At 44.8% G+C, this 22,347-nt stretch overlaps 2 protein-coding genes across 2 annotated transcripts; both read right to left on the bottom strand.

Annotated features, from left to right (window-relative positions):
• Positions 1–177: 177 nt before the first annotated feature.
• Positions 178–12,426, bottom strand: mmp14b (matrix metallopeptidase 14b (membrane-inserted)). The gene is made up of 10 exons (XM_080503494.1): positions 11,824–12,426; positions 5,105–5,253; positions 4,897–5,019; positions 4,462–4,769; positions 3,848–4,009; positions 3,485–3,645; positions 3,262–3,400; positions 3,006–3,156; positions 2,050–2,165; positions 178–1,936 (listed from the first exon to the last, which is right to left on the bottom strand). The coding sequence occupies exons 1-10, from the start codon at positions 11,920–11,922 to the stop codon at positions 1,392–1,394; spliced, it is 1,953 nt and encodes a 650-aa protein (XP_080359620.1). The 5' UTR covers positions 11,923–12,426; the 3' UTR covers positions 178–1,391.
• A 706-nt stretch (positions 12,427–13,132) lies between these two features.
• On the bottom strand, positions 13,133–20,546 carry sall2 (spalt-like transcription factor 2). The gene is made up of 3 exons (XM_080503489.1): positions 20,446–20,546; positions 14,995–18,818; positions 13,133–14,745 (listed from the first exon to the last, which is right to left on the bottom strand). The coding sequence occupies exons 1-3, from the start codon at positions 20,519–20,521 to the stop codon at positions 14,431–14,433; spliced, it is 4,215 nt and encodes a 1,404-aa protein (XP_080359615.1). The 5' UTR covers positions 20,522–20,546; the 3' UTR covers positions 13,133–14,430.
• Positions 20,547–22,347: the final 1,801 nt, after the last annotated feature.

Genomic DNA, 22,347 nt, shown 5'->3' with positions numbered 1-22,347 from the left:
GATGGGATCCATACAGGTAGTAAAGGTGAAGAGTAAGGTGAGATGATAACGTGAAAGAAGTGAATACGAGCAGTGCTTAGGTTTTAGTGGAGGTGGAGGCATTGTTAGGTAGGAGGTGGCGAAAAGAGTATGTATTATGGAAATTATCAACTAAGTTGAAATCAAAGCAACAGAATAGCCTTTTAAAATTACTTTATTTTGTGAGTAAGTTTTAAAATGGAAGCGATTAGGTACACACACAATCTCACAAAGAAAGATGGATTGTTATTATCATCATCACTAGTATTATCATTGTTGCTTAACTGCTCGGCACCCCTGACCAATTCTACAGCACCGTGACTTCAAAGCTGTACAAAAGTAAGTACAATGACAAAAAGGAGTCATTTTCAGATCTTCAATTTATTTTCATTTGAAAAGAATTCAAGGTATAAAAAAAAACAAAAACAAAAAAAACAAAAAACAGTCAAGTTTCAAGAGCACATAACCCCTTTTTCCCCCGATTCACTGTTCCCACATGTATAAAATTAAGGCCACTTTCAAAACTGTATGTCACTGTCCAGCAGGACTTTTTAATGACAATATACAAAAACATTCTTTACACAGAGAACAACAACAATAGTAATAGTCATAATAGTAATGACAACATCATTTATAATGTTAATCAATGCTAAAGGCATTGAAATACAAAGGAAAAGACACAAAACAGTTGCATTTATTGGTTAAATCTAAGAGGAGTGTATTTCATGCTTTGGAAGGATGTAAGCTAATGTTGTCTTTCCCTTTTATGGGTCCTACTGGCTCCGACATGACGCTTTACTGGAAGATCAAGAAACACAATGACGTCGTCGCCGTGGTTTCTAAGTATGCGTGTTTAATGGGGAAGGGGGTGGAGGGGGGAACGATCAAACATGCCGTTTGCTTACACAAAGAAACAAATGCTGGAATGGGCATTTAAGGGGGGGGGAGATGCAGATTCAAAGTGGAAATTGACAAGGACACCAACACTGACCACAAGGAAAAAAAATAAAAAATAAGACTTTGAAAAAGGCTAAAACAAACAGCAATGAGCTGGCGTCAATGACCACAAAAAGAGAGGTAGAAACAGGACAGGAGAAGGAAAAAAAGAAAAAAACAGAAGGATTGAGTGGTTGAGAAACGATGTCAAAAAAGGAATCTGGCAGAAGTTCTAATGTTTAGAAGGCAAAGTCAGGCACTTTTCCTCTTTTGCTCTTTCTCATGGCTCTGCCTCTTTATTTCCCCCCCTCTGCTAATCTGTTTGGAATATTTCTTCAGGTTTTCTTTCTTTATCTCTCCCGTCCCTCTCTCCCTCCCTCTCTCTCTCTCTCTCTCTCTCTCTCTCTCTCTCTCTCTCTCTCCTGCTCCTCCTTCATCTAAACCTTATCCAGTAGAGACCGTTGACAGTAGAGGAGTCGGCGTGGGGTACCGTACCGGCGGAAAAACACCAAAGCTGCCAGCGTAGCGATCACACACACTAGCAGGAACAATGGCACGACCACAGCTGCTGCTCCGCTGCCTGCCTCTGTCTCAATAATGGTCACGTCCACCTCCTCCTCTGTCTCCCTCTCCCTCTCCCTCTCTCTCTCTCTCTCCCTCTCTCTCTCCCGCTCCCTCTCTCTCTCTCTCTCCCGCTCTTTTTCTCTAGTTCTGTCATAATCCTCCCTGTCTCTCTCCCTCTCCCTCTCCCTCTCCCTTTCTCTCTCCCTCTCTCTCTCCCTCTCCCTCTCCCTCTCTCTCTCCTTCTCCCTCTCCTTGTCTTTATCGTGTCCGCCGCCGCCTCTCCCTCCGTCCGTCTTGGGGTCTTCGTTGGGGCAGCCCATCCAGTCACGCAGGGCTGATTTGGGGTATCCAGACTCCACTCTCATCATCTGGTTATTAAACTTCCAGTACTTATTGGCTTTGTAGAAATATGTGTACGCTGAGGAGTGGGACAAAGTGGAGGTGAAAAACAAACTCTCGCGGACAACCGGGGAGAAAAGTGACTTGCAGCATCATTGAGGTGAGACAGTCGGCAATATGAGTAATTCTTACCTTGATCTTTGCTCATGAAGGCTGCCTTGATGTTGTCAGGCACACCCTGCCAAACACTGACAGACTTTGGGTAGCCGTCATCCACCGATCGGGACTCTTCATTAAAACGATAATACCTGCGGAAGAAGTGATCAGAGAGAAAAGGTGACGAACAAGGAACAAGGGCCCCTTAAAGGATTTGAGACGGTGTATTTCCTCTACACGTTCAGGTCATTCGTACGCCACAAGTCAAGACATTAGGACAGTCCAGCTTAAGGTCCAAGTCAAGCTTATCAAGTCTCCCGTCCGGATCCAAATCCTTGAGACCAATCGAGTGAAATCAAAGAATGTTTACACGAAAAACTTTGACCAGGCTCAAGGTATTAAAAAAAAACCAAAAACCCTGGCTTCAGTCCAAGTGGTTCTTTTGTTTGAGACCTGAGGTGATCCTTCTCATGAAGGACGTGAAAGTTGTTCAGCCTTGGACTCTTCTTAACCCCCCCCCTTAACTTCCCCTCTTTCTCAGATTCAGCCAGCTCCTTTCTGCCGAGTCAACTCGCAGGACAGACCACAAGCACATTGTTATTGCTACAGAAAAACAGCAGAATGAGTTACATGGGACTTCTCCACCAACCAGACAGCGAGACGTCTGGGCTTAAAATGTGTGCTGTGCAGTAGGTGGCCGTGTAAACTATATAATGACTAACTGCAACTTTTTTGTACCGATAATTCTCGTAAATATGGGAAGACCTCGATAGCATGACATTTTCACTCGATGTTTATTTTTTGAGGCCTAAATGAATGCAGGTTTGTAATTTAGGATAGGTGACTGAGCACAACTGTTTGAACCTTATATGGTCAACATTTAAACAATTTTCAGTGGTTGTGACGCAGGTTTCCTTGGACACAGTAGTTTCTAACAGTGTGCACACGTTACTGGTGGGAGATGGCCCAAACACATGAAGATGATGACTCACTTGTTTGCTCTGAAGTAAAATGTCTGTCCAGTGGGAGTGTAGAAGAGACCGGCGTCTATCCGATCTTTAGGAAGCCCGGTGCCCATTTCTTTAAGACTCTTGGGATAACCAGGGTCCAGAATAGATTCACTAAAGACCCAGTACCGATCCCCTGGAGAGCCGAGAGGGAGAGAAGAGCAAAGTCACATAATAAGGACACTGTACAGTAAAAAAACATTGAAATCATGGTGTTGTTTTGTCATTACATTGCAGTCACCTTTAAAGAAGGCAAATTTCCCATCTTCCCTTTCAAAAGCAGCAGTGACATGAGTGGGCAACCCTCTCCAGAAGTGACCAATCGGCATGGGATAACCATCTAACACGTGGTTGTTACGTACTCGCCAGAACCACTTTTCCTAAAAGGTACCAAAGAGGAGGAATTCGTGAGGAAAACTCATTCGCAATGGATGTAAAACGGCGGGATTTCCAGTCCTGTTTACCTTGAATACAAACATTTCTCCTCTGAGGATTGCGATGGTGTCGAAGTGGCCGTCACAGATGTTGGGGCCGAAGTGGGGTTTGTCTGGTGAATATGTGGGTTCAGGGTTGTTGTTTGGTATGCGTGGCGTCACGGGGGGCGGTTGGGGGCCTGATCCAGATCCTGTGTAAAAGGCAGATGACATTCCTTAAACTTCAGCAAATCTCGATTCAAAATACAATATTTCTACTGGTTAGCCTGTCAGTTTGTGTCAAATTTGCCTGAAGGCAAACAACCTAACCTGAACAAAACCTTTTTTTTTTTTTATGTGATTTTTGTTGGTGTTTATGCTTGAAATATTTCAAAAGGACATCACAAAACATACCATATAGTTGCTGTATGCCTCTGCGGTCGTCATCAGGAAGAACGAAGTTGTCTGTGTCCATCCACTGGTAAAAAGGAGCCATGATGGCCGAAGGGTCATTGGAGTGCTCAAGACCCAGAGCGTGACCCAGCTCATGCACCGCCACAAGGAAGATGTCATTTCCTAGAACAATGTCAACACCACAACATAATTCAATTACTTTTGGTTTTTTGTTGTTGTTTTTTTAATTAATGAGAGCAAAGTGTGAAACACCGATCAAAATCGGTGACTTAAATCCATGCAGACACCCGAATAGTCAAAAAATCAAAAAATCCAATCGCCTGTAGGCCGTGGGAAAACGTGTTTGAATAAGAGTGCTGACACTGAAAATCTGTGCGTCTGCTGTGCTCCAAAAACAAGCGTATTCACCGTGGTGTTCACTGACTCAGTGTACTTACACAAGACTGGGCCTGAAGTGGCTCAGGTTTCACTTGTGGCAGCAAAACACTGAACTTTGTGCACCAAAAGTAGCTCTTCACATTCAAGCAGTTTTTGTGTCGTCACAATTCAGGTAATTACTAAGGTGTATAAATATCTATCTATATTTTTGTTGGTTTTTCAACACATTGCCTCACCTAACAAATCCCGGTTTCCAATCGTCCACGGCTCGGCTGCATCAAAGTGGGTGTCCCCACCGATGCCGTTACCAGGGAAATAGGCATGTGCCAGGAAACCTCCTTCGCCGTCGAATGGGCTGCTGTCGCCGTGGAAACCCTCGGCGAAGAAGAGCATGATGTCGGCAAACTCCTCCACCTTGTCCCTGATGTAGCTGTAAGGGATTTCCCGGAAACGGAGCGGGGTGATGCTCTCCCACACCTTGAAGGCCTTCCTGATGGCCTCGTGGGTCTCGTACTCTCCCACTTTAGGGGTGTAGTTCTGTATACTAAATATGGTGTAATTATGCATACACAATAGTGGGGGGGGGGGGCAAAAAGAAAGATAGGGAGTTAATTTTCTGTTCTATCAAGCCCCCCTGAATCATGATTGCTCAATTCCTTTTGCTGACTTACGAGAAAGTGATTTCATTCTTCTGCCACTTGAGACCCTGAATGGCGTATCGCTTCCTTCTCAGGTTGGTCTTCAGCTCGGCACCGAACTTATCCGGAACGCCACAGCGCGCTCGACTCATGGCCCTGCAAGACAAAAGGTAGGACTCATCTGAGCACGGCGGCAATTTGCTTTTTCAGACCCTCGGTCAATCGGCTTCATTGCACTCACGTAATTGTGTTCTCGTCAAAGGTGCCAGTGACGGTGAGTCCGTAGAACCTCTGCATGGCGGCAACGGCTGAGGTGATGGAGTGAGGCGAGCGAAGAGCGTGGGTCCTCAAGTCCCCCGGGGGCAGGTAGCCATACTGCTGCAGCCATGACTGCAGAGCAAAATAAAAGCAGAAGAAAACAAATGAGAGAACAATTAGAAACAGACATCAAAACACTCCACCTGCCCGCTGGTGTTTGTTTTTACAGCAGGGCACAGGAGCCAACTTTGTATAATGTTGCCAATCAGTTGCAGGGATTACAGGTCCAGAGTGTTTTTTGTGTTTATTTTTTTATGTGACTGCACAAAAACACATTCCTCACCGACAGCAAAAAAATTAAGCCGGCGAAATAACTCTTCTGTGTTTTGGTATGTTGAAGCCAGCAGCAGTAACATCAGCCTCACGCCACCTGGCCTGTCTCCATTTAATGACGGAATACAAAAGCTATTCAACCATCAACCCTGGATGCTCCAGACGGTGTGTGTGTGTGTGTGTGGGACATTTTTTTGGTTTAAAGAGCACCGCTGACCTTGTGCCTCAAACAGGGACATTTCAGGTTTCAACAACAACCCTGCGCGATAGAAACTGAAGCTGGAAATTCCCTCTGGAGGTATAAATTCCAGTGACGTTTCTCTGAAGCTGTTTGTCAGAAAACACAGACTGAAGCAACCCGAATTAAAGTCAGAGTTTGCAAAACGACAAATGCACATGAAAGCATTTTTTTTTTTTTTTTTTTTTTGTGCTCCAGTCTCCTCGCTCTCCAGTTCGGCTTGACCTTACTTTCCCCTGGAAACCCATTTGACTGCGGTACTGGTTTGACATCTGGCCCCGTGCCAGCGGCTTCGCTCCGCACCTTCTCCCACGCAGCTTCTCCTGAACCCGTTCCCTCTCAAACTCCAGCCGAGAAATAACACTAAGCCTTTTGTGAGGGAAGAGAAAGCCGAGAGCACTTTGATATTCTGCTCTACGCAGTCACTTTCGTGGGCTTGTTCAGGCCATGCAGGATGTGTTTTATGGCTTGGCTTTACAGTGGAGATGAAGCTGGACTGATCAGAGGAGATTGAGGAGATAAAGCTTGACTACATGCGACTGAACATGACGTATAATTTGTTTTAAATGAGTTTGGATTGGGGGGAGGGGGAAAAAAGGAATTTTAGGTGAGTGTGCAGAGTAAGGTATTGAAAAAGAGAGAGAGAGAGAAAAAAAAAAGACAGGGAGTGGCCCAGGGTGAGACTGAGGCCTTGGGCAACCTCAGCCGATGTCTTCAGTCAAGCGGCAGCGTCAGTCAGTAATTTTACTGGGAATTTCTTGCCAGTGGCATCCAAACCTCAAAGTCAAACTCTTCCCCCACGTTCATGTCTCTTGTCTTCGCCTCTTCACTCCACCCCTTCTCCGCTCCTTCATCCCGCTCACTTATGGAAAACCCAGAGAATTAAGGGTAAATACTCCTGGGCAACCACACCCCTGAGCTGCTATTATTGCTGCGTACGGCCTATCTGCTGCTAATACCTATTAAATACAATAAGGCAGAAACTATTTTAACTGCCTTGTTTCAGCATTTTCCACCCCAAAACCCAAAGAAACGTCTGTGCGGACAAGGATCTTCAGCCTCTATCAACTCAACCTGAATGCCTTTATTTATTTGTGTCGACGTCCTTGATGCTCATCTAAAGTGAGGCGGGAGTCAAATGGCAGCTCCGGAGTCCCCCGATGGTCTCGTCTCTCCCAGACTGTCTCTCTGGCTACTTGGAGGTCTCACTGTTTAGACCTCCCCCAACTGAATGAGCCCTTTCTGGTTCTGACTCACTCTGGGAGCTCCGGTAGACACAGAAAGACTCACTGTTTGACACTGTTACTGTACAGCTGTTTGAGTAGAAAAAAAAAAAGAGGAGGTGCTGAAGAAGGTCAAGTTGTATCTGAAGAGTCATATTGGTACTACTCAAGTTTGTGCTGGTAAATGGATCTGGGGTTTTCCTACATATGGAAATAAAAAGTGAGCTTCAGACTGCCCCGAAATGGATCATAAACAGCATGTATGGTAGGAAAGAAAAGAGTTTTTTCAAGCCTGATTGGACCCAGTTTGTAAGCTTATATCTCACTGTACCCCACCCCCCCCCCCCCCCCCCCACCCCCCACCCCCCCACCCACAGCTCAGTCAAAAGACTGCTGTTGAATGACACTGAACACTTGTTTAAACTTCCACACCTCATTCACGAGTCCCTCAGGTGACTTGACAAAGTTTCATTCACCGTCTCCCCGGACTATTTTTGACCACACGAATGGGCCGGGTAACTGAAGGAGCAGCAGGATGAGGATGTGGCCTCTGTTTACTGTGGCATAGGAGATGACAGTCCCTCCAAAGACAGTCCATTGATGAGCCTCGGTTGGCCTGGTGAGGTGCTCTCACAGTATTCCGACAACCAGTTTTCGATTTCAATTGAATTTTGTTCGTGTAGGTGGAGAATATCAGGGTCATCTCAAGGCACTTTGACAGAGAAAAGCTATTTGCACAGTTGTTTAGACCAGTTCATTTTACCTCATTAATACACCCCTAGTATTTCTTTTTTTTATTCTAGCCAAGTCCCAATTCACTACTGCAAAATATTTTTGCTAATTAAAAAAAAAAGGGGGGCATGTTGAGAGATACAATATTGTATTCTACCATCACTGTTTGATTTTATTAAACCACAACTTGTGTGGAGTGGAAACGATTTGGATTCATGGAAAGTATTTTTTTTTGTCATCATTTACAGGGAGCCCAACTCTTTCTGAGAAGTTTCACTCAGTATTCAGTGATTGTATTGATTGTGCAGCACTTCTGTCAGGGTTCAATGAGACGTATATTTTCTTTTTCTCTATATTGATTTTTGGAATGATGAGTTTATTTATAGGCAATAAGCCAACACAATCAATGTTTGTCCTCCAAAGTCCCCTTATTGTTCCTAAAAGCTCCATCAGAGTGAACCGGCCTCAAACTGGGCAATACTTAAACCTCTGTCATTGCTCACACAGAGAGATGCTACTTTTTTCTTCTTCTTCTTTTTTTTAATAATGGAAGACTTCCAAAACTCAAACAACGAGTGTTATGGATGTCACTAGGCAGGGCGCTCTTTATGCATAGGATGAGAAAAAGGAGAATAAGGGATAGCGACTCAGTTGTTCCATTTGATGCAGGCCAATGGAAAGAAACTGGTCAACAGTGATGGGAGTCCAACTGAAGCATGCAGAGTATACGGCACACACACACATACACACACACACACACACTCAGAACTCCTCCTTAAACATCCACTCATTTTGTCCACAGAGCTGCAGTGTTATGGGCCGTGTCATAAACTGATGAAATTATAACTCCCCCTCGACTTGCAACAGCTCATTATTGGCTTTGAGTGTCTGATTATGTGTGTCAGGGAGCTTGTGTGGGAAGTTGTATCCACTGTAATACTTTTTTTTTTTCTGTCTTTCTGGTGTTTGATTGTTGGTTTGGTGTTGACACACATTCCGGGGACATTTATGACCTTCCCTGCCTCTCTAGCCAGTCCCCCCCCCCCCCCCCCCCCCCCCCACACACACACACACACACTCAGCAACACATGTAGATCACATTCAGAGTGTGTGATCCTCCAGCTGCTTTCTAAGAAACCAGGCTCACTTCAGCCAACACCGGCAAGACCAGGTGACACGAGAGTGGAAAAACACACTTATCTGCCAATGTCATTTGAGCTGTAAGTCAGTCCGGACCAAATCGCAATGGCAGGATTTTGTTGGAGAAACTTCACTCAGTTCTGGCTCATTATACGTTTCCTTTATGAAGACAAAATGAGGTAATGACTATTACCTTATTTCCTGTAACACGCCCTATCTTTCCTTGAGGAAGCAGCCTTTCGGCCACCGACTCGTGACAATGGTTATCCCTAAAAGCAACAGCAGGCTCCTCCTTTGTTCCTTCCTCTAAAGGACAAATCAATAGAACTGAAATATATTACATATCCATTAAATTATGATTTAGAATTGCTGATGATTGCGTTTTGAATGCCAAGTTGAGTTTGGTGATGTGAACATAAAAACATGAGACCTTTACATTTTAACACCCAAACTTTTTACAGAAAATGTCATTAATTTAACCTGCATCCCACCAACAAAAACAAACTGCTGCAGTCAACAGTGATGCTTTTAAAACAAGCCAATAAATAGCTTACGGTTTGCTCGTCTTGTCAAACACAGTTTTGTCACTGACCAAAGCAGTAAAACAATGACACATATAGCGTTTTTATACCGGATGTGTGCATGACAACTGTGATTTACATCCTGTCCCATTAAACTGGAGAACTGCTTCTTTATCCTTGTTTTTTCCCCCCCATGAGATTGCATCACTCCCATTTCCACAATGCCCTCCTTTCTGGTGTGTAACAGCCTCCCCACTGTCCTCCCTCAATCGCTTTCATCATCTCTTGTCACGGCCATTTGTCTTCTTTTGTAGTTAGTGACTTCAGCATGGAGACATGTCTTTGTATTCCAGAAGATATGTGTCCACATGGAGGATGACCTGTGTGTGTGTGTGTATTTATTTGTGTGTATTTGTTTGTGTGTATTTGTTCGTGTGATGCACGCAGGTGTTTGCTGACACGCCAGGGGTGTTAAGAGTGGCGAGGCAGTCCACTTCCTGCACAGACCACAGGAAATGACTCGTGTGTCCACGCAACCTCCAGATGTTTATCTTACCGGAACAGGACCACTTCACCAACTCAACAACCGCAGGCCTAATAAATCCTTTGGGTAATTAAAATGCAAGAAATCCCACTCAGATGTGAACTTGTGGGTTTGCAGAGGCATCAGGAGATTCAAACAGAGACATTGTTTTAAGTTAACGTGTAAAAGCCCACCTTCACTTTGTGACGGTGGGCCAGTCTCCACATCTTTTGGATTTACAGTGCTTCCATTACTGTAAAATGGTTTTGGTATGAAAAGCCTTTTCATATGGCTCAAACTACTTACAAAATTGTAAAAGAGGTTCAATGTAATTGCTTTGATTGCAACATTGCTATAATCTTTTGAATGTGGTTTTGGAGTCGCATTATTGGCAACAATATAAAAGGATAAAAATCAAAGCAAGATAAAAAAGGAAATGAGGCTTGAATGTCAAAGCTGACAGTCAACCATGAGTTTTAGGATCCTGATTTCCTTATTAAAATGTTTTCTTTGTTTCTGGCATTTCAACTTTTGAAAGTTATATAAAACCTGTTTCCTTGAAACATGCCAACTTCAGTTCTTTAACAATACTATCATCCTACAATCATTTTTTCTTCCATTTATTATGTGTCATTAAACAAAATATGAATATCTGGCTTCGTTTAACAGCTTACATTAGAAGGTTAATCAGAATAATCATCACAATAGTACTACTTACTTATTGTAGTCTTGTCTGTTCACTTGTGCTGTAAAATGTGAAGTTATTTTACTTGAAGAAGTACTTGCCACTGTTTACATTTCACTTTGAAAGTCTCCAGTCGAATGTAGGTCACTGAAGTAACACAACTCCATTTTCTTCCACTGACGCAGCTGGAGTTTTAATTCCTTTTGCCAGATGTAGGATACAGTGATCAGAAAGACTTTGGACGCCACAGTATGACCCCCACATAATTCAGGATACTTTGATCTTGTGATCTCATCTCACACACACACACACACACACACACACACACACACACACACACACACACACACACACACACACACACAGACACACACCCACGCACACCCACGCACACACACACACACACACACTAACAGTGAGTATTAACTGATTACGCTAAAGAAAATAGGTGTGTAGGAGTGTCAGGATAAAGTAATTTCATGATTCTACTGACAGGTCAATGTCGACTCCATTTGGACACATAAGATCAGAACATGACAGAAAGGCACAGAGCTGACATGACTGAACAAAACAGAACACACACACACACACACACACACACACACACACACACACACACACACACACACACACGAGAAGTTATGAGCTCAACCATTTTCTGATATGATGCAGTGTTTAAATTATGGAGCTTTAAAAGACACTGGAAGTCTTTAGGGATTCATATGTTGGTGTTTTTCCACATCTCCAAAGCATCTCCCCCAAGTCTGACCACTGCTGAGATATAACTCAGGACAGATGTCAATAATTACATCTCCTCGTCCCACTCAATAATACACTCCCCACAAATCTCAATCTTTTCATCCATTACCACCAAAAAAAAAAAAAAAGCCTCGTGTCTCTGCCTCCGATGACAATACCAGCCAATGCATTGCAATGCTACCTCTGCCGCACTGCTGCGTTTGCCTTCTCAGCATTTCTCAGTGTTTTCATGAGCGCTATCATCATTAAGGGCTGCTTCCTCTCACCCAGGGTCAAAGCCCTATCCATAAAGCCCCAAAGAAGAAATATTTAGACCACATGCAATACTACATTTAATATCAACTTGCATCATTACTTTCTGGTTCGATCTTTCTTACATCATCAGCTGTTTCTTTAAATCCACAAATCCGGATTGATTTAATGCGTCCAACATAGAGTATTTAAGCTGTTGCCAAGGCACGTCTTATATATTTCAAGTATGCATTAACTTTCCTGGGTTTCCTACAGCACGTTGCAGCTTTTTCTTCACCTCTGGATGTGTTCCTCACCTCTGGATTGACTTGTCGCTCCGTCGCTCCCTGCGCGCTCAGCTCCCACACCACCGCCAGTAGCAGCAGACGGACCAGAGATTTCAGCTCTGGTGCCATCACACGATTATCGGGAGAAGAAAAAAAAAAAAGAATACAAAACCGCACCGCTCTCCCTGCAAACTGTTCTCCCAATCTTCCCTGCGCTTTTTGTCAGAACATTATCTGCAAACAAGAGGAACTATTATCCACTGCGCGACCGAGAGCGCCTTTGCGCAGAGGACAGAGATGTGGGGCTTAAACTGTGCCGTCTCTGCAAACTTCTCTTGGGTTTTCCTAAACCATTACAGGTATCTGTCTCGTTTGTGCATTCTCCTCGTACTGTCGTTGAGCGGTAACCGACGTAACGGACTTTCGCTGGAAGCAGGAAGTCTGCGATGGGCCTCTCTGCAAGCCGTGCGTAATTTACGTCCAGATTCAGAATGCGGATTTGCCACCAGTTGTCCCAAGCCGACTTCGGTCTCTCACTCCTCCCGTCCTCTCTTGTCTACCCTGCAGTCGGTTTTATTTTTGCTCCCCTCTCCTCATCCCCTCTCTCTCCTCTCTGCAGACCTGGTAGTTTGATTCTCCCGAGAGACATTGAGCTGGAAAGTGGAGGGTTTGTAAACCATCCCCTTCCTAAAGCAGACCGCCCCTTAGCGTGGAGGGCTGGAATCAACTTGGTGACCCTGGCATTACTGGACGTGCCACTATTCGGTCTTCCTGACCCTGTGGCACTGATCACCCTCATTGAAATGCAAGAGCTCTTCACCATGAGCTGAACAAAGCTTACAGACACAATGGAAACCATCACCATCATTCTGTCCTCTTATTGCGCGACTGACGTAGGGAGCTAACTTTTAAAGTTCTGACGGAAATGTTTTCAGAATGTTCGTTTCAAGTATAAGTTATGTTATCCCTTACCGTGCATTAGACACAATTAATGTAACAACCTCTTTACACACTCTTTACACTTGAAGTCAGCTGGGGTGATTCTGGGTGTGCAGCTGATGCAGACGTGTTTTTATTTTTTTTTTATATATGAAGGATTATTTTTCTACTGTAGTCTGATGCACTGTAAACTGTAAACGGCATGGAATTGGGCTTAAAATGGAGAATTGCGCCCTCTAATGTACACTTGACATACATTTAACCAGACCTTTGTGACTTTCTATCCATCCAATATGGGGCTTGTCACAGTTTTGGAACGACAAAAATGTGTTTTCTTATCGTTTTATTACACAGGGTTTGGACACTGATTTGCTAAACTTGTACATAAACATTGGAAAAAAAGTTTTCTTCAATAATATTCTTGATAAAACACAACAGATGCTGAACGTAACAGTTTTCTTGGCAGGGTGTGGGGATCTATAGTGTTTGCTTTTAATGAATTACGGCATTTACACACAAAGAATATATATCCTGTGTTTAAAAAGATTGCAAAGCCAGAGTAATTACAATATTTTCATGGAATGAAATAAACAATTAGCAAGGTTGGTTTTTTTTGCTTTTTTTTTTTACATTTTAATTTTCCTTAGATGTTGAAATTACAGCTTACAACAAACAGACATACACTTCAGATATTTATATAGATAAACATAATAGTTTTAGTATCTTTAGTAACTGAAAAGAAGTTACACATGTTACTTTTGGGACCAAACAACAATCATAATAGTCACAATGCTGAAGGGCAGAGATCACATTACAGATGCCCCGATCGGGCTCACAAACACTGCAGATGTGCGTCTGGTCTGACAGGACAATATAGTGAAAACTAAATCACAATGACATGAACAGGTAGGTTTTAAAACCACAAGGTAGGAACATAAGAATATCCCTTTTTTGTAAAACATTGATACTGTTAACCTGTTTTTACTCCGGCAAAGCAAGATTTATTTGTGCTTTCCTAATATCCTCATTCATATCAGTCAGGAGTAGATATGAAGCAGACCTAGGGTGTCGCATGTGTCAAAATAATCTCTTTTGGTTAGCTTAAGTCTCCGTTGGTGCCACTTGAATGAGATTTGGAGCATGGCACACAAGTATGAAAAAGTGTATGCTATTATTAAAACGTTTATTATTAAAACAAGTTATTTTGGTATTTTCTACGGTGAGTCTGATGTGACAATTCTTAGCTATCTAGGTGATGTTACATTGGGAGAAAAAAAAATTACTGGCAATATATTTGACTAATTATTTAACTTGGTATGAAACGGTGATTTGTTTCCTTATATCTAAGAGAAATTCTTTGCCGGGATGTGCTTCTTCCTATCAAAAACGGATGAAGGTAATGTCACTTTTTTCAAATCAAATCCAGCAAAAACTGGACTCAATTAGTTACTTCTGGGAGATTTTTTTTTTTTTTAGTCATTTATACAGTATATTTTTTTGTTTTTGTTTTTCACACAACAGGACCAAGCTGGTTGACACACAACTTTCACAAACAAACATATAACTCTGACTATCAAGCCAATAAGCTACCTGAAATATGTTAAGGAAGCAGTACTATGGACATTTTTATGCCGTTTCACCAAAAGATAAACAATCAAAAACACCAGAACATATTCCAGCCAGACACTCTGACTCAAGTTAAGATCCCTCACTTGACTCCTCTCCAGCTTCTTCAGATGTTCTTGGATCCATCTGGGATCGAGCCGGTGACTTGGATGACCGAACTGGCTCGTTTTCTCCCCGGCCTGCTGCTGCAGTATGTTCCTCTGCTGGCTCGTTGCTGGTGTTCAGGAAGGCTTGGTACTGGTTCCAGAAACCTGCCGAGCTCCTGGTGGCAGGAATGTTCAAGGAAGTCATCGATGTGGAGGACTGAGGTTGATCAGCAGAGGAACGGCTACTTCGGGCTGGTGGACGTGATGTTTTGGTTGCCACACCATGATGTTTCATGTGACCCTAGATTGAATGGGATTTAAAAAACAAAAAAAAGGCACATATAATCAAAAAGGTAATTGTTTTGCATTACACAAGCATGGGTAAGTCCCAATTCCCAATACCTCATAGATGTTTGCTCCAAATGGTTGTGCAGTTCTTTAAAAGCAGTGACAGACATATTTCTCAACATGTACTACTGTTCTACAACAGCTCCTCTGTCATCAGATCAAAATACGATTTCATTTGGTATCACACAATTTTTTTCCTAACCTTCAGTCCACTGCGGCTGGCGTACTCCTTCCCACACTCGGCACAGGAGTAGGTCTTCTTCTCAGGACGAGACAGCGGAGATGGGAGTGTTGGAGCGAGACTCATTGGGATGGAAGCATCGAGTCCTTCACTTTGACCCAATCCGCTCATCTTTACACCTTCTACCGGCTCTTCCCTCCCGTATGAACCATAATGAAAGCTGTGCCGTGTCTCTCGTACAAAAGCCGCTCCTCTCAGTGGTCCACCCCTTACTTCTGCAGCTGCAGTGTCGGAGGTCTTCAAGGTGGGCACCATTGTTGGGTCCTCCTCGGGCACAGTTGTTTGGTCTTGCTTTGGTGTCGTGGGCAAAGAAGACCCGTCTTTGTCTTCGTCCAGGGGTAGTGGTGAGTTCGGTCTGGGGGAGAGGGCATCTGATTCTAATTCAGGATTTGTATTGACATCAGACACATCTTGTATCTGGATAGAGCTAGAAGTAGTACTGTTACAGGTGTAAGCAAAGGAGTCACCAAGAGCAGTTGTGCTTTGTAAATCCTCCAATTTTGATTTGGGGCTGAGGAAGGCATCAGTAGCTGTAGAGGCTTCATCCACTCCACAGTCCACCGCCTCAGTAGGGGATACTGTGGGTTTGGTAACAGAGGAAAGTGGTGAAGGGACAGATTCAGGAACATGGACATCATCAGAGACTTCTGGTTGAACCTGTTTGTCTTCATTTGCCAAGGGAGCTTGATTTTCAGGGACACTGACACAAAGAACAGGAGGGTCTGAACTGCTTGGTGGAGGAGTTTGTGTAGGGGGATTGGTGAAGGGATCTGGGCTCAGGGGGGGAATGTGATCCGGGCTGGAGGTTGCAGATTTACTGGGATCTTTAGTCAATTCCACTGATTTTACATCATCACTGGCCGGGACTGTAGTCTGAACTTGTGAACTTGGAGGTGGACTCTTGGAAAGGTTAGCCAGAGGTGGTGTTTTACTTGGGGCAGGATTTAGAACCGGGAACTGTGTTTCAGACTGTAACAATGGTTTGGCTCCGGATTCAGCCTGCATTTCCTGGACAGAATCCTCTGTGCCATCTGGGGGTAGTTGTCCACCAAGATGCATACGTATGTGGTGCTGAAGCACAAGGGCATTAGTGAACTTCCGTTGGCACAGCGGGCATGAGTTCTGGACACGTGAATTGGGTGGTCGGGCATGATGAGTGGCGAGATGAGACCGCAGACTTCCTTTGGTAGAGAAGGACCGACCACATATTTTACATGGAAAGGGACGTTCGCCGAGGTGCGTAGCCTGGTGCAGCCGGAGTGCTCGGGGACAGCTCAGCACCCGTAAGCACACACCACACTGATTGGGTGTCAGGCCACCAGCTGGACCTGTGATCAGAGATGGTAGCATACCTCCTGCCATGGCACTTGCGCCATTGGCACTCATGCCCAGTGCAGCAATCATCTCACGGGTAAAGTTTGAGACTGAAGTATTGGCCAGACTTGTGGAGGGTGGGGATGCCATGACATAAGTAGTAGAAGTGCTGGAATTTGTGAAGCCACTGGTCCCAGAGCTTCCTGAAGAGGTAGTGGAATTGCTAGATAAAATCTCCAGCATGGAAGTGGAAATAGAAGACGTAGTCCATGGGGAAGAAGAATGGGGAGGAGCTTTCTCTAACTTCTCTACGAGCCTCTGCAGCTTCGAGGTTTCAGATGTAGGAGTTGCTATGGAGGTGGGCAGAGAAGATGAAGTGCTGGTCGTGCCAGCTTTAGGAAAAGAAGAGAACGGGAAAGAAAGCTGGGTATGGCTTGAAGAAGCAAGTTGGTGTGAGCCTGGATTAGATGGCAGTGGGGTGCGTAGCAAGCCCAATGCTGGGTGGTTGTAAAGGGATGAGTGTGCAGTAGGGGCTGATGAAGTGGAGACAGATGGAAACAGGAGCTTGGGCAGGTGGGCTAGCTGGGAGTAAGCTGCAGGAGAAAGCACTGGGGCATGAGGAGGAGTGTTTTCATCGAAGTGCTGCTGCTTAGCACCTTTGAATAACCCTGTGATTGTGGCTGATGAAGACAGTGAAGGGTTTGAGAGGAGGGAGGTAGCCAGAGAGGTGGTAGAGGATGAAGAGGAAGAGGATGAGTGGGATGAGCCAGATGTAATGGAAGCTGCAGCTGCTACAGCTGCAGCCCTATTGAGCTGTAGGAGAGAGTGAGAAATCAAAGCCAGATCCACACTTGGGGGCAGGGGTAGGGTGGAAGGGGTCGATCCTCCAGAGGGACCAAGAGAGAGCCCAGTACTGGCACCGCTGGCCTCCAGACCATCTCCACATGCTTCTTCGTCTACCTTGATTTTTCTTTTCTTTTGTGCCATGTTCATGTTTGCGGTGGTGCTGCTGCTGCCTATAATCTGTCCCATCTCTGATCCACCAGGCCCTAGTGCAATCCCAAACAATGATGGAGGCAGAAGTGAAAGTGAGAGCTCTGGGTTTTGCTCACGGTGACGTAGGAAGTGCACCTTCAGATTGCCCCGTGTGGTGAACCGGCTGAGACACACTGGACACTGGTAAGGTCTTTCTCCTGTGTGTGAGCGGAGGTGTATTTGCAAGGCTGAGTCGCTGCTGAAGATCTTTCCACAAAAGCGGCAGGCATGCTGGAGGCGGCTTGCAATGTTGGAAGTGGACGCTGAAGAAGAATCGCCTCCACTTGAGATAGACTGGAAAGTATGTTGTGAGTTTGTAAAATTAGACGCGGATGAAGAGAGTGATGGATTTAGGAAGCCTAGGCCACTGTGGGCACTGCCTGAAGTGGTATTTGGAGATTTCTCATGAAGATAGCGATTGGGTGTTGCCAAAGTAAATGCTAGGGGATAGTTGGAGGACGCCATGGAGTTTGCGGCCGAGGAAGAAGTGGAGGATGCTGAAGAGTGAGAGCTTGCCCTCAGGTAACCATGAGCCCCCGTTGTTCCTGCCGCCCCCTCCATCTGTGGCTTATGAGGCTGCAGGATTTGTGACAAGGAACTGCTTGGCTGTGTGGATTTGTTCACTGCCTGAGAGGGAAGCAAGGAGGAGAAGCATGCCAGGAGAGGCGCCACAGATGTGGAAGGTTGAGCCACAGTTGGTATGGTTACTGGACTGGATGCTCGTTTGCTGCCTTCCAGGCAGAGCTGAGGCAGGGGAGGGAGTAGATGCTGGGAGGGGGCATCTATGCTGTACGGAGCTCCACCAAGACGGAGCACCTGTCTACAGATCTCCTCAGTTATCTGCATCTGGTGGATCTGCCTTTGCTGCAACACTCGAAGCTCTTCCAGGATCAAGGCAATACTCAGCTGGGTCCTTGAGGGAGCAGCCGAGGCCGATGTCACTCCTGGACTTGGGGTGGGAGTAACGGGACTGGGTGGGCCCTCGGGTACACGGCTGGGGCTCCCAGGGTGAGGTGGTGGACATAGGGAGGCGGAGGAGGATGAGGAGGAAGAAGAGGTGGTGGTGGCTGATAGCCCAAGCTTGGGAGAGGCCATGTGTGTGCTTTGGGACCAATGAATCAGTCCTCCAGCAGAAGTTGTAGAATCACAGCCGGGCAATTGAAAATCAGGAGGATATCGTCTTTGGGAAGGGACTAAAGAAAACGGGACGTCAGGTGATAATGGGGGCTGTAGGTCTTTGAGTTCCTGCTGGGAGGGCTGATTCGGTGAACTTGGTGTTAATGGACACTCGGTGGGTAGAGAAAATGTCTGAGAATCCTTGAAAGATGAACAGAGGGCAACGGGAGGCTGGGAGCTTTGAGGAAAAGAAGATGGAGACGACGAGGGAGAATCCGTGACAAATGGAAAGGAGTGCGACCTCACTGACAAGTTGTTATCTGAAGAATATAAAAGGAAAAAACAATCCCAATTAAATATGATATCACAAATAGATAGTGAATAAATAAATTCACAAATCAAAATGTACCCATTTTTCATCATATTTATTTAAAAAAAATACATGTCAGGGAATTCAGCAACAACTAATAAAAGCCATAGTGAGACAAAACAGCTATTTTCAAGAAAATACATAATGTACAGCATGTCAAAGTCGAGTTGCTGTTATATTTTCATGAGATTGTCATTTTATCGTCTATTTTTTGTTCATCTAATTCTTGCATCTCTTCATCATCTGTAGTTAAGTTACCACGGTGTCCACACACACATCAACCATGCAAACACACACAGATGTATCCAAGTCCCATTTGTCTTCAAGAATACAGAGTTAACAGAGGAAAAGACACACACACACACACACACACACACACACACACACAACGGTCTTAACCTCACAGCACCTTGATAAAGAAAAAGGAGCCACATCTCAACACACATAATTCTTCATTCTGTCTTCATCTATTTTACCAGTAGTTCTCTCATGCTTTTAGGAATCCTGCCCCTGAGAAGCCCAATGTGCTTGGTTGCTGGTTGGTCTGACTGGTTGGCAGACTTGACCTTTAACACACTGGGTTTTATTCCTGACATGGTTTTGGGGGCAGGTGGAGGAAGTGAAGTGGTGTGCAAAGAAAACAAACACCAAACGACGGATGTGATGAGTCACAGATCAACAAACAAACTTAGCCTATGAAAGCCTAGTGGGACGTGAGCTGGAATCACACAAGATTACCTGAACAACAAACTGGCTCACAAAAGAGGCAAGGATCACATAATGTCAGGCCACAACTTGCTGCAGTTTGCTTGGGATCTACAATTTTAGGGCACAATGTGGTCCCTATTCCTGTAACTGGAGTGGACAGACAGACAAAAACACACAGCTGTGTGCACACATACACACTTCTTCATGGGCACGTTCACGCTTCAGTGGCTGGCAACAAAGCTGAAAGGGGACAATGGGTTCTAATACTATTGCAGTAAGAACACCTTATACAGTGACTCGCTAAAGTTTCCTTTTCCCTGTCCTTCTGCGGTTCATCTCTTTTCTTCCACAAAAAGCCTGCATCGAGCATTTGTTCAACACACTTTCAAATTCACCATTCATTGTTTTTCATCCGATTTATAGTGTTGATTTACTGTAACGTCCCTGAATTCTGGGTGGTCTGTGTCTTTGAACCTGGCAGTAAGGGGGGAGGGGGGTGGGTGAAGATACTTGGGTTTTATAGGGTAAAAAGAGAAAGATAAAGCCTGCCACAGCACAGTGAAATAAAGCGAGCTCAAGCAATTTTCTTAGCACTTGAATGTTACATACAAACTAAATAGAAATTTAAACACAATAATACTCCAATAAAAATGTTACTAAACAAACCTTTATACAAAACTACATCTGATCAAAGTAGATTAGAAAATAAATGTCCATTTTAAATGTACAAAGTGACAAGAAATGAATGACTGATGTAACCTGAGCACCCGATTAACAGTCTCTGCATGCTGAATGTAGGTAAGCTCTCTTAGGTGTGGACTTCATCTAATGTGAATCTAGTGCCTTTTGATACACAGTCCATGTCTCACCATGCTCAAGTATCCCACAGGCATCGAGGGTTGTGCTCATAAGCTGCTGAGGTCGTTTCTGTTTCCGACGGGACATGCTCCTGCAGGATGGGACCGACGCAGGGGAGCATTGGCCAAGACACAACTTTTATTCTGTCTCCCTCCACGCTGAAAAAAGTAAGTGACTAAATTACTTCAGCGTTAAAAGTGGAGGACAAATCTAAAGTATCATTTCCCAAAAATGGTGACACTGGATAATCCGGGTCGGTCGTGCAGCGGGTCCACGTCGGTGGCATTGTGGCACAGACAGTTAGAAAAGCACCAACTGAAGAGCCAAAAGAAGCATGTGTGACAGTTTCTCTCAACAAGTCTCCTTTTTTCAAAACTCACCGTTGGCCCTCCTCCTCTTCGTGCACGCACGCACGCACGCACGCACGCACGCACGCACGCACGCACGCACGCACGCACGCACACACACACACACACACACACACACACACACACACACACACACACACACACACACACACACACACACACACACACACACACACACACACACACACACACACACACACACACACACACACACACACACACACACACACACAGCTCACTTGTTCATCCACTACTTTGCATTCAAATAGCGAGTGAACACCCCCTCTTTTCAGCCAAGAGTCCACTGCCTCTTTTTAGGAAACCCTACATTGACGATCAAGTTCATTATAGCGCGGCCTTTGTAATATTCAAACTTCATTCATGCGTCTTTCTCTGCCTATAAGGGGAGGAATCTGTGGACACACACACACACACACACACAAAAATCTAAGTTAGAAAAAAAAAAAAAACTTGATATGAAATCATCTCAAAAACATCCCTTCACAGGGCAACTTCTCGAGCACACGCTCTTGAGCGTTCGAGAGTGCGTGCGCGCGCACGTCCTGGGGGGGAGAGGGAGGAGGGTGTGGGGTGAGGAGGGGGGGTTGGGGGTGTTGTACGTTGCTCCCGCCGCCTCCAAGAGGCTCCTGTGTGTGCGCTCAGTAAACAGAGCTGCTGAAATGAGGTGGAATTTGCAACAATGGCGTTGAGAAAGCACAGCTGAGTGAACATCACCCTCTCAGAGCCTCTCCAACACATAAGGCCACTGACTGGAGGCACAATGCTTCCCTTTCTCACCCTCATCCCGACTGCTAATACCACGTGGAGTTAGGTAGTGAAAGAAAGACACAGCCGGAGAGTGAGGGGGGAAAATAAAATAATTAATTTTTCACCCCGGGCCCTGTGACAGCCTCACAAAACCCCATCCACCTCTCGTGTCTGTCTCACGGGGGCTTGGATAGAATAATAAAACACCCCAGTGTTATAAAGTCGGAATCATCCGATCAGATCAAGCCAGTAATGGAATTAGATGATGATTTAAGTGTGGTTTAATACAATAATGATGGTCCTTTGTTGGAAAGAAGTCATCGGTTCATTAAATAGCGATCAATAGACAGTTTAACGTGAAGCACAGTGTGTAAATGAACCATTTTATGTTTAAAGATACTTGTCTTTTCAAAGCAGACGGATCCACGAGCGATAAAACGATCAAAAATTAAATCACGAGTCTTTTTTTATAACCTGCGCGTCCAGATTCAATCAATAATGTGTCGACTGCGAAAAAGAAGTGATAACTCTTATAGTTGCCAAACAGTCAAAACCGATAATATCATCTCTTTTTAGGCAGAAGTCGGTCGTGCCAACAAGGCATTCACATTTTTTTTTTCGTGCCATCTTGCCAATTTGACGGCGTCTACGACGGCTCCATGTTTCTTTTGCGCCGATGTTTGGAAACAAGCGCAAAAAGCGGCTCAGAGATGCGCGTCCCCGCTACTGTACGGCGACCTGTTGCACGCCACGCGCGCTCCCCCACATCATAACAAG

This window comes from Blennius ocellaris (genome assembly GCF_963422515.1).
Source record: "Blennius ocellaris genome assembly, chromosome: 10".
Classification (NCBI taxonomy): Eukaryota; Metazoa; Chordata; class Actinopteri; order Blenniiformes; family Blenniidae; genus Blennius; species Blennius ocellaris.
This window is presented reverse-complemented; position numbering and strand designations above follow the sequence as displayed.